This window comes from Elgaria multicarinata, chromosome 7, assembly GCF_023053635.1.
Source record: "Elgaria multicarinata webbii isolate HBS135686 ecotype San Diego chromosome 7, rElgMul1.1.pri, whole genome shotgun sequence".
Taxonomy (NCBI): domain Eukaryota; kingdom Metazoa; phylum Chordata; class Lepidosauria; order Squamata; family Anguidae; genus Elgaria; species Elgaria multicarinata.
The window spans coordinates 108,690,022-108,703,712 of record NC_086177.1 but is presented as its reverse complement, the minus strand read 5'-3'; the positions used below and the strand labels follow the sequence as shown (position 1 = coordinate 108,703,712).

At 40.0% G+C, this 13,691-nt stretch overlaps 1 protein-coding gene across 6 annotated transcripts in view; it reads left to right on the top strand.

Annotated features, from left to right (window-relative positions):
* The first annotated feature begins 9,332 nt into the window (after nucleotides 1-9,332).
* The window catches only part of PTK2 (protein tyrosine kinase 2), a 192,144-nt gene continuing 187,785 nt past the window's right edge, over nucleotides 9,333-13,691 (top strand). For 5 of the 6 annotated variants that reach the window (XM_063131182.1, XM_063131181.1, XM_063131179.1 and 2 more), the window contains exon 1: nucleotides 9,346-9,832. In XM_063131182.1, the coding sequence (XP_062987252.1) occupies nucleotides 9,730-9,832 (103 nt within the window). In that variant the 5' untranslated portion in view covers nucleotides 9,346-9,729. Of the gene's footprint in view, nucleotides 9,833-13,691 lie in introns of all 6 variants that reach the window. The other variant, XM_063131177.1, reaches the window with a different exon arrangement.

The window sequence follows — 13,691 nt, the reverse complement described above, 5'->3', positions numbered from 1 at the left end:
CAAAACAAAACAAAAAGAATAGGGGATGTGATTAAAGCCAAGTAACACATTCATTGCCTTTTCTGTCACCACTATACAACTCTTGAGTTTATGCTGAAGAATGGTAATTTGACATACTGTGAAAATAGCAATTTAGGAAAAGTTGATTTTGTGATTTCAGTGATGACATAGGTGACTTATTGCAACATATTTGTTATTCAGAGCTTTTATCCTGCTGTTTCCTAAATGACTCCAAGCAGCTTACAAATAAGACATCTATGCCCATAAATAAAAATAAATGAGGCAGTAGTCTATAATATATATGACAAAAGCAGTAAATAAATCACAATCAATCAAGTTGCCAAAAAGTATGTTTTTAAAAAAGAGTTATGCACTTACTTAAAAACAGCCAGGGATGTCTTCTGAGAGGGAATTGCACAATCAGTCTAAGAGTTCTTACCCAGAAGACCTTCTCTTCTGCTGCTCCCAGACTGTGGAATGGCCTGCCGGGACAGATTCGCCAACTTAACAGTCTTTCTGAATTTAAAAAAGCTAAAAAGACATCTCTTCCTGCAGGCCTACCTAGTCAAATTTGAAGATGTCTGGCTGTTATTTTAATAATGTAATAGTTTTATATGCTTTTAATCAGTTTTATGTATTTCATAGTATTTTTAATTTGATGTTGTTCCCCGCCTCAATCCAGAGGGAGAGGCAGGTTGTTGTTATTATTATTATTATTATTATTATTATTATTATTATTATTATTATTATGCCCCTGTGCTGGTGTCTGTCATCAACCATATTCAGCACAGAGATAATTATATTTTTTGTGGTTATGTGGTTATGGCGGATGCCAACCATTTATTTATATACCACTCCATATCTAAAATAGATTTCGGAGTGGTGAACATAGGAATAAAACAGCATATGAAAATTCTTAAATTTAAACAGAATACCAATAAGAATGGTGGCTGGTCAGTTGAAGAATGCTTCCTGGAAAAGAGTTGTTTTTAGGAGGCGCCAGAAGCAGCACTGTGATGGTGCCCACCTCACCTCAAGGAGCAGGGAGTTCCAAAGAAAAGGGGCCACCACACTAAAGGTTCTTTTCCCGGGCCATAGATCCATGTGGAGCCACCAGGAGCATGCTCTGCAATTACCTCAGTGACCTGACAGGTTGGTAAGGGAGAAAGCGCTCTCTCAGGAATCCTAAGATATTTATTAAAGATCCTAAAATTTGGAGGTAACATATTTTCTCTCTTTCAAACATTCTGCTGGGTTGTAGTAGAAATAATAGTATTTATCTGTTTTAATTGTGTCAGCAAAGATACGATTGGAGAGCTTTGACCATAGTATTGGATTATAATGATTGGTTGGTCTCACACAATAACCATGTCTGACCTGAATTTGTGATCTCTAGCAACAAATTCTGTCCTTTCTGTTCCCTTTTTGAAGTTCTCTGTTCCATTTAGCCTGCAGTCTTAACCACTCTTACTGAGGTGTAAGCTTCATTATAGAAGGTGGAACTTGTCAGTAAACATGCATAGAATTCAGCTATAAGTAATCTTGAACCTTTGTTCATCTCCATGGACTGGTTGTGGGGGGCGCTTGTAGCCCTCCAGATGTGAGACAACATGAGGTGCACACTGCAATTGAAAGGGAAAAATTGAAAACGTCAAAACTGATGAAAAGGTATTTCTTCAAGAATTGTATTGTAAAGCTAAACATACAAATGTTCTACTGTAGATAAACAAACGAAAGTGGGTATGTTTCAATAATTTTTAATCAGTTCATAAGCAGCAATGCATCAGTTGACTTGATTTCAAAGATTAAAGGCAGTGGTCTCCCCCTCTATGTTTAGTTCACTGCTGACCTCTCGTTATTCTCAATTGTTAGCTAGCCTCACACAGCAGCTGGGCGGAAAAATTCCTATGGGAGAAACTGAAATTTATGATACCATAAACATAGGTACTGGGATTCTGCCAGGTGCACCTGCTGCAGTTCTTAATTGCACTTAATTAAAAACAAATCAGATTTTGACTATATGCCTTTTTAAATACTTAGTGCTGAAAATATTCAAGGGGTTTCATCTTAATTTTTACTTCTATCCAATTTCCTGTATCCATCACAGTTCTCCATCACAGAATGTTTTGCTGAAATGTTGCTCCTGTAGATGTCATGAGGGAGAGATGGGTGGCTGCTATGCCATCTGTTAATGATTCCGCTTGGTGAACCTTTCTTACCTCAGGGGCTGATTGCTTGACAAGAGGCCAGAACCCAGAATGGCTCAGTAAAATAATCGGGTGTCTACCCCAATTCAGCTGGGCACATTCAGTATCTGTGAGGTGCTGAGATAGCTGTTACCCTTCACTTTTAAGGAGTTTATGTGGTGTACCTATTATACAGTTCTAAAATTGTCCCAAAGTTTTCAATTGAGAAACCGATTTGTTTTTCAAAGGAGAAAATTTAGATTGAGGAAATTTTTAACTGTGTTAACATATGGGTTCTGGCGAGGAAACCTGTGATACTGTTATGGCTCTCTGTTTAAAACTAACACATGTAGTGGTGCATAATATATGGTGATGCTGGTATCATGAGAAAAGAAGCTGTTCGTTGCATCTTTTGTCAGACACCAGCCCATAAACCTGCCATCACACAGCAAAGACTAAATTGAAATGAAGCTTTTACTCTTCAGCAGAAACTGTGCATCAATTTTTATTCCTCACCCAACCCTCATAGCAGAAATCATGCAATGCAGTTCTTGTCAACCTTCCCTCCAAAAATGCAATATTCCTTGATTGCATTCAGTAGGTATGCGTCCACCGGGGTTGATCATCTAATGAATTTTTAACAATGAATTAATAATTCCACTATTTGGTTAAATTCTTCATTTTGATAGCCCAGTACTATCAAAAGCTTTACTTTTGATAGTGTCATGATGCATTTCCTCCTACAGCTTTATTGTTTTATTAATACTTTTTACTTATTTATTAAAAACTACAATATAAACGTGCAAACCAAAACTGAACTTAGCAGCAATGCCGAGATTTAAAATATGGTAAAATATTTAAAACAACAGAGCTGAAAGACTAAAAGGTCTGGGAAAATAAAAAGGTCTTCACCTGGCACTGGAAAGAGCACAATATAGGTTGCAGTTCTGCCTCTTTGAGAAGTTCATTCCACAGTTGGGGTCCCAGAGCAGAAAAGGGCCCTTTTATTTTGTAGCGCCCACCTCAATTCCTTTGATGCACAAATTGAGATGAAAGGATTATTTATGTATTTATTTAAAACATTTGTATCCCGCCCTATATCACTAGGATTTCAGGGCATCATACAGATAGACTTTTTCTGGATTAAGTATCAGAAGCTCTATTGAGCTGTAATCACATTTAGTAGGAAAAATGGAGTTCCCGCTGTGATTTTTTTTTAAAAAAAGGGAGCTCTATGGGGCCTTCCCCAACTTGATGCTATTCAGATACTTTGGATTACAACTTCCACCATTCCTGATAATTGGTGATTATCTGAAAGTCACTACATTGGGGAAAACTGCAGTAATGTATCCTTTTCAGACACATTGGCCTGGTTCACACGTATGTATTGGTTTATTTAATTTATTACATTTCTTTGACACCCAATAGCTGAAGCTCTCTGGGCAGTTCACGACAATTAAAACTACGAAGTAGAGCATAAAAACAGTATAAAACATAAAAGCTTAAAACTACAGTATAAAAATGTAACCAGAATAAAACCTAGCAGCAATGCAGAGATTGAAAGTACAGTAATAGATTTAAAACAGCAAAGCTAAAGGAGCTTCGGCTATGGGGTGGTATATAAATGTAATAAATAAGTAAATATAATGCTAAAATGTAAGAAAATAAAAAAGCTCTTCACCTGGCGCCAAGAGCACAATGTAGATGCCAGGCAAACCTCTCTATTTTTTATTTTAAATTGTGGGTTGTCATGAATAAGACAGTGACCTTGTTTGCACATAATAATGGCGTTTGGTGGCAAATTGTAGATTAACTAACCCATGAATTGTGGGAATGCATGCTGTGTGCCAGCTGCTTCCAGTTTCCAGCAACAATTTATGAATGCAGCATTGATAGGTTGTTACTGTGGCATCCAAATATGAGTTAAACAATCCAAAGTTAACCCAAGAACAAACCATGGGTTAAGTTTGGGTTATTTATAACCCGTTAAAGTTACAATAATAACATAATGGTTTGGATGTCGTGTTAATAATCTGCAAATGTGGGATTAACCTACAAATGTGGCATTCATAGGTTGTTGCTGGAAATTGGAAGCAGCTCATGCACAGCATGCATTGCCATAATTCATGGGTTTCTTAACCCACGATTTGCTGCTGAATGCTGCTGTTACATGCAAACAGCCCCAGTGTGTTGTTGCATGCTGCCTGATCACTCCTGCTGCAAGAGGACGTGTCTAAACAATGCACGGACCCTACATCTGTCGTTTGTTTGGCATTGGCATTGGTTTGTTCTTGATACAAGCCAGATGGCTTCATTTGCTTGTAATGCTAAACAAACCATGGACAGAAGATGTGGTTTGTTTAGACACTCCCACTTGCAGGAACAGGAATTGAGCAGAGTGCATGAGCACGCTGCCCTTTTCATGATAATCTACAATTTCAAAAATTGTGGGTCGTTACATGCAAACTGGCCCGTTTGGGCAGTTTCAGACCATGGGAAACTATTTAAAAGGGGCTGGGAAGGTGACGTTTTGCTCCAAAGGTGAAGCCCATTTAAATCGCCTGTTTAAATCAATCCAACCTTGCCCGCAATTAATTAAGAATAGCAATAGGATCATGATCAGATGGTCATTGGGGGAAACAATGCAACATTGAGTATTTCCCTGCCGGTCATGTGACCGGGACTACCCCAATTACCTGTGCTACGTTGCAAGTTGCCATGTTGTCCCAACCTAGAATAGTGGGTAGTGACTTTTCACCCACCCTAAAACTCTTGGATTGTGATAGAGGTTGTAGTGTGGTGGAAAGTCACCACTGCTGCACCACATGCCAGGTTCAGATGACCTGTGACACAGGTAATTAGGGCAGTCCTGGTCACTCAACAGCAGAAATAATCAACAGTGTGTTTCCCCCACTGATATTAATACCCCCTTTATTTCTGGCAGGTCCTTTATAGTTCCTGAAACCAGGAACATATTTGAATTGTGGGCAGCTTTACTGCCATTAGACCTGTTTTTAGAGCAGGGAATACCCCTGTTTCTGCAGCGAATGAGTGGTTGAAAGTATTCTCTGTTAGAGCTTCGTTGTGCAAGGTAGTGTTTCCAGATGTGCTTTTGTATATGCATTCTGCAGTTCAGCTTGTTCTCTCAGAATTGTTACAGTAGCAATGCTCATGTTTCGTCATACAGAAAAGTTTTGCCTGGTACTTCCTCCAATAGGCCTTGCCCATTCTTTCTTTTTCGCTCTGTCGTGTGTCCATAAATTATATCCTCTCCTCACTCCCATGGCGTTACCCTTATTTGTCTTTATAGGCACCCTTGTCCCAGCTGTGGCAATCCTTTGTGAGCCAACAGATCTTGTGAAACAGAGTTTGACTGGGGTGGCGGTGGCAGGAGTGGGGATTTAGGAAATACTGGAGAGTGCAGCAGTTGTAGATTAGGTATTGGAGGGGAAATAGACAAGAACAGTGTCCAAATGAAGAACTTTTGTGTGGTAGCTAGGATTAGAAAGGATCAGAGCACTTGCGTTCTGATGTCAGCTCATGAAGAGGGTGAGGGCAGGAAGAGGGATGGTTATAGCCTAAGAGGAGTAATCCGTACTATATTTATCTTTTCTGTGTTATTAAATGAAGCATATTGTGATTTAGTTTATTTCTACACCTTTCCTATAAACCAATAAATGAGAAGCTTTAGCTTCATTGCATTAAGGAGAAACTACTCCTTTCGTCGCCAGCTGAAGACCTTTTTATTCACTCAGTATTTTAACACTTAATTTTAACTTAAATTTAAATTATACTGTTTTAACTCTGTATTTTAACCTTATATCAATTTTGCTGCGTGGTTTTATCCTGGTTGTGCTTTTTATATTGTATTTTGTATTTGTATTTTTAACTTGTTGGTTGTTTTATGATGATTTTAATTTTTGTGAACCGCCCAGAGAGCTTCGGCTATTGGGCGGTATAAAAATGTAATAAATAAATAAATAAATAAAATAAACTCATCCTGCAGCTTTGGGATTCTGTATTCTCTCTATCAGTGACAGTACAATTATATGTGAAAGCATATCTCTTAACAAAGTCTCCACCTTTGAAAACAACTCTGAGGTCTTCTTGATCTCACTACACTACCATTTCCCTGAGTTCAGAGCTGGGCAGCTATCTCATTCTTAATGAACTGTACCATTCATGCTGTGGGTGGGACATCTTCGATTTCAGTGCTACACATATTTGTTAGGGAAAGCCTTGCAATGAAATGTTGTTCAAGCTGGTCTGAGTTTTCTCTTCACAGTTTGCATTCCTTTTAGGTATGTGGAGACCCCAACCAGGATTCCACCTCTCTTTCCTTCTGGATATTTGGCCTTTCCTGTAGTGTTTATGGGGTATCAGACTCCACCTATCCTGGAACCTTGGAGTCTCAGGAGGAGGTGGGAGCGCCAAATTTGGAACAGGAGTCTCTGCATCTGGCCAATATCCCCATGATCCCTCCCCCACTGTATGTTGGATGTATGGTTGGATTAAAAAAAAAAGACTTCCGGATATCTGTTTCTAGCAGAAATCTAAGGGAGATAGTTCTTTAAATTGATTCTGGGTCAGTCCATTCAAGACTAAGTCACCACAAAACACTTCACATTATAACAGGGACGGCTCACAACTATATACTGTTGCTGAGAAAATTATCTTCCTCTCTATCCCAGCTACCTTGAGGATTGCAGCTAAGCTCAGAGGGAAGAGTGGATTTTGAAGGGTGAGGGGAGATGATGCCAGTATTCCTGCTAATCAAAAAGTGTTGGCGTTGCATTCCTGGGAGCCATGGTTCTACCACATCACTGCTTCTTAATCTTAGAAGAGCTCTGATTATGGTGCCCAAACATTGATGGGAAATTGGTGGCTAAATTTTGCTATCATTATTTTTTAACTCTAGTGAATGATTTTAGCCTTAGAACATAGAAAAATGGTTTCCTTCCAGAAGGGCTGATGGGTTCATTGTCTTGGATAAATTCAGCTGTTCCTGTTACGAAATTAAGCACTAGTGCACGTCAGGTGTACCACATAATGCAAGTAGTAATGCATGCTTTTCCTGTCTTTGCTGCAGGTCTTAAGTTGCCTTATTGTCTTGAACAATTGCTGGTCATAGTCCTCAGTACACAATCTTTGGAATGACTGAGAAACTATTTGTGTAGCCTGCCATATTGCTATGCACCAATGCTGTTTAATAAGCTATAACTATTACTAAATGACTGGGTTCAGATGACATGATAACCAACAGTGGGTTAAATAGTCAATGGTGGGTTATTGTGTCATCTGTCAGGACTTTTTCACACCACGGTTGGCTATTCGGCTGAAATAACCAATGCAAATAACCAATGCTGTGCAGAGTTGATTATTGTCATACACAATTGGTTATTTTTGGCGACTAAGTGACCAAAGTGGTGGCTTCCATTCTAGGCCAGCCAGCAGAACTCGCAATGGCTGATGGGATACCAGTGGGACAACTGAGGAGGGAGAGAGGGTGGGGTATGTGTCTATCAAACACACCATTGGGTAATTGTCAACTCGACACTGGCCTTAATTTACACCACGGTTGATTATAATCATGTCGTGTGGGGAATACCCCTTGATAATCAACCATGGAGTTGACTGTTAACTCACCATTGACTATTGTGTTGTCTGAATGCAGAAAGAGGTAGTTGGGAGAACTAGCTTTGCTTCTGGAAAATACATGGGTTTGGGCCAGGGAGTACTAACAACTTGGAGCAGCTACCAAGGAAGACTCTATGTTATCAAATACTAAATTACTGCAAGAGTTGTTCTGATGCCTCTTCCCTAAATCTCCCTTCCTGTGATCTTACCATTTTTAGAAGTATTCAGGTAGAAAAATCTCTGACATTTTCCATTTTGCTGGGCACAATCTACAGCAGTTCAGAGCAGGTTCAGCCATATCCAGTATGGTGGCACTGGCAGCCATGTGTGTAGAGCAATATCAATTACCTTGGATATGGCTAACAACAATATTTGTGAATTTGTGATCACAACCAAGATGGCAGCAGCCATAGGATGTTAGCTGTGTGTGTTTAGTGATATTTCGCCCAGGAGCTGCTGCCTGGCTCTGTGCAAAACATCACTCTCCGGGGCTAAATGAGTAATAATGAATAAAAGAGGACAACCTGTTGTGGAAAGCATTTTCACATTTTGGGAACAAGAAACCAGAACTTCATAATACTGCTGTATTGTGGTGAAATGCATTTGGCAACTAAAAACCAAAGCTGTTTAAATCTAGCAGTTGTTTTGATATGTTTAATGTGCAGGTAGAAGAATAAAAATGTATACCACATTCTGTATTATATACTGCAATGTATATATAAATAGACAATTTATCATTGGTATTCAGTGTGCCTGCGTGTGTGCTGAAGGAAATGAAATCTGTCTTCAGTTAACCTTTTGTGTTTGGACCGTAATATGCACAGATAAACCATATGTAGTGACCTTTGCTGCATACTAGCGACAAGAGGTTTTAAACAATGGTCATGCTTCAAGAGGAATATTAAGTTGGGGGTACCTTTTTCATTTTATCTCGTTTATATGATTTCTCCCCCCCCCCCCCCATGCATTCATTTTTCTTATTGCTAGCTCTGTTCTCTTCTCACTTAATTCCAAAATAATTGGAGCTAGGTTAAGCTTCTTTTTTCATGTAACTCTTTCCTCTAAACGAATCTAAGAATATTTTGAATCATCTACAGATTACAGTACTTAGAAAATATGAAGTTTGTAATTGAGTTGTTTTTAAAATGAAACATGACTACACACTTGTCCCCCTTTGTTTAATGGAAACCCCTCCCCCCATTTGTTCTTATTTCATCAGAATAGTTATTGCAAATCAAATGTCAGGGTAGGTAGGTATGATGCCAGAGGCATGGATTTAAAGCTCAAATGGTTGCAGGAACGGATCTACAGCTATGACCTGGGTCAGGCTTGATTTGCAGCTTAGTCAGTTTTAGAATCTGCTGTCAGTTTTGTAAACAGGAGTCTGCAGGCTGAATTGAACAGAAGGGTGAGATTAGCATATTAATAAGGTTGTTGCTAATCGCCTTCCCTCCCTCCTCCCTCCCTCTCTCTCTCTGGTTCCCCCTCCCTCCCTTCTCCCGCCTCTCCTGAATGAATCTAGGAATACAGACGCACAGTCACATCGCTGGCTGGTTGCATTCTGTTCGCTAGCTTGTCCAGGGAAAAGGATGGTCTGCGCTTTAAATTGTTGAGGCATGAGAAGACTCTGAAACTGAAAGGCATTCTTCATGCTGTCGGAATATATTACCAGAGGAGCGCTAAGGAATGGTGTGGTGTGCTGTGTGTTTTGTTTTCCTTCTACCTCTGCAGCCAGACCTGAATGAAAGAGACTAAATGTAAGGAAGGTTAGTAGTTGATTCTTCCTGCTTCTGACTACGTTCAAGCGGCTGGCTTCCCAGCCCCCCTGCGGGAGCAAATACTACTGGAGAACTGAATTGGGACATTGTATGCTGGAGCCTGGCGTGATCTCTGTACAATTGTGTGTATGTTGTTCTTGGAATTGGCCGGGCAACAGGCCCCGAAACAAGCAGGTGTTATCTATATGGAGAAAAGCGGCTGTAGTCCGTTCCCAATATGCTGGGCTAAAGGTACACTGAACTTAAATATTTTGTAAATATTTTCTGACTCTGAATTAATTCCCCCTTCTCTTTTCATGAATGAAGTTGGTGCTATAGAGAGAGCAGTACTGGCATGAAATTGAAAACAAAGTGACTGTATTCTAGTCATGTAATTCTGATGTGGAAGCAATCAGCTGTGTAGGGGTTTTTTGACCTGAAGACCAGAAACATCCCTTCCCCCTTAAATGTGGAGGAACAAATGAATAAGCATTACTTGATTTTAGACGTTACTCCGTAGTTTCATTTCTTCATTTAAATTAAATATATTCACTTACTCTAGTTGGTAGATTATATATATTCGTTATCAAATGTCATTAATTTCATTTCAGGGTAGGTTCTGCAAACTAAGAATCTAATTTCATTGGCCAAAAATGTGTGGAAGTGTGATGAGTGTAGGCAAGACAGAATCATTCTGATGAGAAGCAGTGCATAGTTAGTAAATAGAATAAGCATGTGCTTTATAACTGGCATAATGATAGACTCTGACTTGAATTTCAGTTGTTGCAGTGAATTGGGCACAGGTACAGAACTCCTCCTATATTTTAGGCATATTTTAGGCATTAACAATATTTACACACTTGCCTTTTTGGATACTGTGGGGTTCATTACGGATTGTTAATGTACCATGCGTTTTAAATTAAAATTGTACAGGAAGCATGAAAAGCAAGAAAAGTTGGTTTTGTAGAGGAAAGTAGCACAAGGTGGAGTTTGATGACACCTTTTCTCTGTGGTAGTAAAGAGGTGACAGTCTACTGTCCCCAGCTGTGTGGTTATCCAAATATTATCCTGCCCGCTGCCAAAAGGTAGCAGGAATGTTGCAGCGGTGGTTGTTAAATGGCTGAAGGCTGCTGCTGATCATTATGCTGTGAAGGAAGTTTATAAACTGCTCCACATAATGAGTAAATGTGCCATGTAGTGGTAGAGCATGTAAGTTGCATGAATTTCAGTTTCAATATTTGTATCTCCAGTTCAAGCATCTTGGGTAGCCGATCTGAGAGACACAGCTTCCTGAGATCTTGGCTTATCACTGTCAGTCAGGATGTCTTCATTTTTATCCTGCCATTCCTCCAAAGAACTATGAACATGGTCCTTGCTCACCATTAATGTCCACAACACCCTTGTAAAGTAGGTTAGGTTAGGAGATAAGGACTGGCCCAAGGTCACTTACTCTGTCAGCTTATTGGATGAGTGGGGATTTGAAACCAGGTCTTGCTGCCTTAAGCCACCATATCACACTTTCCCTCAGGGTTGATGATGACTGGGCTAAATAAACCATTGGTTGGATAGTTTAAAGTAGTTATCCTTGTGCCGTGTGTGAAACCATGTTTCCGGTAGGTTGCAAGTCCAGAATTCTTGTGTATTTTTCTCTGGCTTTGTGCGCATCAGCTGCGGTGAGGTGTTAATTCAAAATGAAGCATTACTCCCCCCCCCCATTCCCACTTCTGGACCACAGGTCAGTATTACTGATTATGAACAGTATGCTCATTAAATAAGTAAATGGCAACTTTGACTTTTCAAGGAAAAATGCAGTGAAAGCTGTTGACTTATATAAAATTTATGCTAATTGTACTTTTGATGAGGTTCTTAAAAATAGCTCAACATAAAGAACACACTGGAGCCTTGCATTCATTTAAATTAAGAAGTGGGTCTGTGTGGTTAAAGATTAAAGGGAAGTATGTTTTTTAGATGCCTTTTCACTCCTCATCTATTAAATGAAACTTAAGGGTAAAGGTGTTGCTCTTTATGCTTAGTTTATCTAAATTATTATCAAACCTGAGCTATAGGACAGTTATGGAGTGATGCTACTATCTCATGTCATTCACTTGCAGGTTATAGAAATCAGATTCTTAGGGATTTCCTGGAACTTGAGTTGACCTAAATACAAACTTTCCTCTAATAATCTTGCTCTGTTTAGGCTAAGCAAAACACAAACAAATATTCCTATCATGTCCTGTTAATGTGAGCTGACGTGAGAAATTTATAATTGGAGCAATAAACACTGTTAAATTTTGTGGGTTTAATTGTTGTGAATCGTCCAGAGAGCTTTGGCTATTGGGTGATATAGAAATGTAATAAATAAATTCCATAAACAAAAAACCTACGGTTTACAAAACAACGTTATAGGCTGTACAGTTTTCAACCAAACTCCAAAAAGCAGGGAAATTGAGAGTTAAGGCTCACAGGCCTATAACGCCACATCCTCCCTAAGGAGGCAGAAAGTGCCAGTGAAATTCTCATTCTCCCAAAGCAGATATAAACCATGAGGACAGGATGGAGAATAGGATATGCAGAGGTGACTGTGGGGTTGTGGAAAACTGATGACGAACAACTTAGGGCCACCTACTTCTATTTTTTTTTTAGTGCAGCCCTTCCCCAACCTGGTGCCCTCCAAAGGTGTTAGACTACAACTCCCATCATTGCAAGTCAGTATGTCCCATGGTCAGGAAAGCTGGGACAGCAGGAGAGGGAATGCTGTTCTATATCCTTACCAAATACAGGGGCTGCGCAATATTTTTTTCTCACACACATCTCGCATAGAGCAGCACGACTGATAACAGAAGGGGCACTATTTGTTGGAGATGTAGAACCAGAGCAAGAGCTGGCACTTTCAGCTTTTCGTAAATACCCTGCCCTTCAAAGAACCAATTTTTTTCTTAAAATGTGTTCATACAAAATATACTGTTCACTCCCCACAATCCCTCCACAATACATCATCTCATCAGAGTGACAGAGGAACAGAAAAGGATTAGTTTGGGTGTCTTGAACTCCTTTCAAATGAGATTAGTTTGCAATCCTATACCACTTGGGGGGAAGCCCTAGTAAACTCAGTGGCACTGGCTTCTGAGAAGACATGTATAGGACCCAAGTATAAACCATCCTTCTCCAGCCTGGTGCTGTCCAGATGTGCTGCGCTGCAACTCCCATGTTATGGTGAGGACGAAAATCATTTTCATCAATAGTTTTTAAAATAATCCTTCCTTACACATGAATCTATTAGGTGGTAGCTCTGCCTTTGATCTCACACTGCTGAACACTAAGAAAAATCCTCTGCGGTCACAGCATTCTTCTGCGGTCACAGCATTCTTGATCACTGTCCATGCTGACAGAGACTTTTATGAATTGAATGCTAAAACATCTAGAGAGCTACATTTTGCCTGCCCTTGCTCTAGAACAGTGGTTCTCAACCTGGGGCACTCCAGATGTGTTGGACTGCATCTCCCAGAATGCCCCAGCCAGCTGGCTGGGGCATTCTGGGAGTTGTAGTCCAACACATCTGGAGCGCCCCAGGTTGAGAAAGGCTGCTCTAGAACAACATTCCCCGATCAGTTTTCCAGAATCCCATAGTCACCTCTCCACATGTTTGAGAGTACAAGTCGCAGCATTCCTGTCCATGGGACATACTGACTTGCAATGATGGGAGTTGTAGTCCAACATCTTTGGAGGGCACCAGGTTGGGGAAGGGCTGCTCTAAACTGCCCAGAGAGCTCCGGCTATTGGGCGGTATAGAAATGTAATAAATAAATAAACAAACAAAAAGTAGGTGGCCCTAAGTTGTTCGTCATCAGTTTTCCACAACCCCACAGTCACCTCTGCATATCCTATTCTCCATCCTGTCCTCATGGTTTATATCTGCTTTGGGAGAATGAGAATTTCACTGGCACTTTCTGCCTCCTTAGGGAGGATGTGGCGTTATAGGCCTGTGAGCCTTAACTCTCAATTTCCCTGCTTTTTGGAGTTTGGTTGAAAACTGTACAGCCTATAACGTTGTTTTGTAAACCGTAGGTTTTTTGTTTATGGAATTTCATGGTTTTGTGTAACGGATGACCAC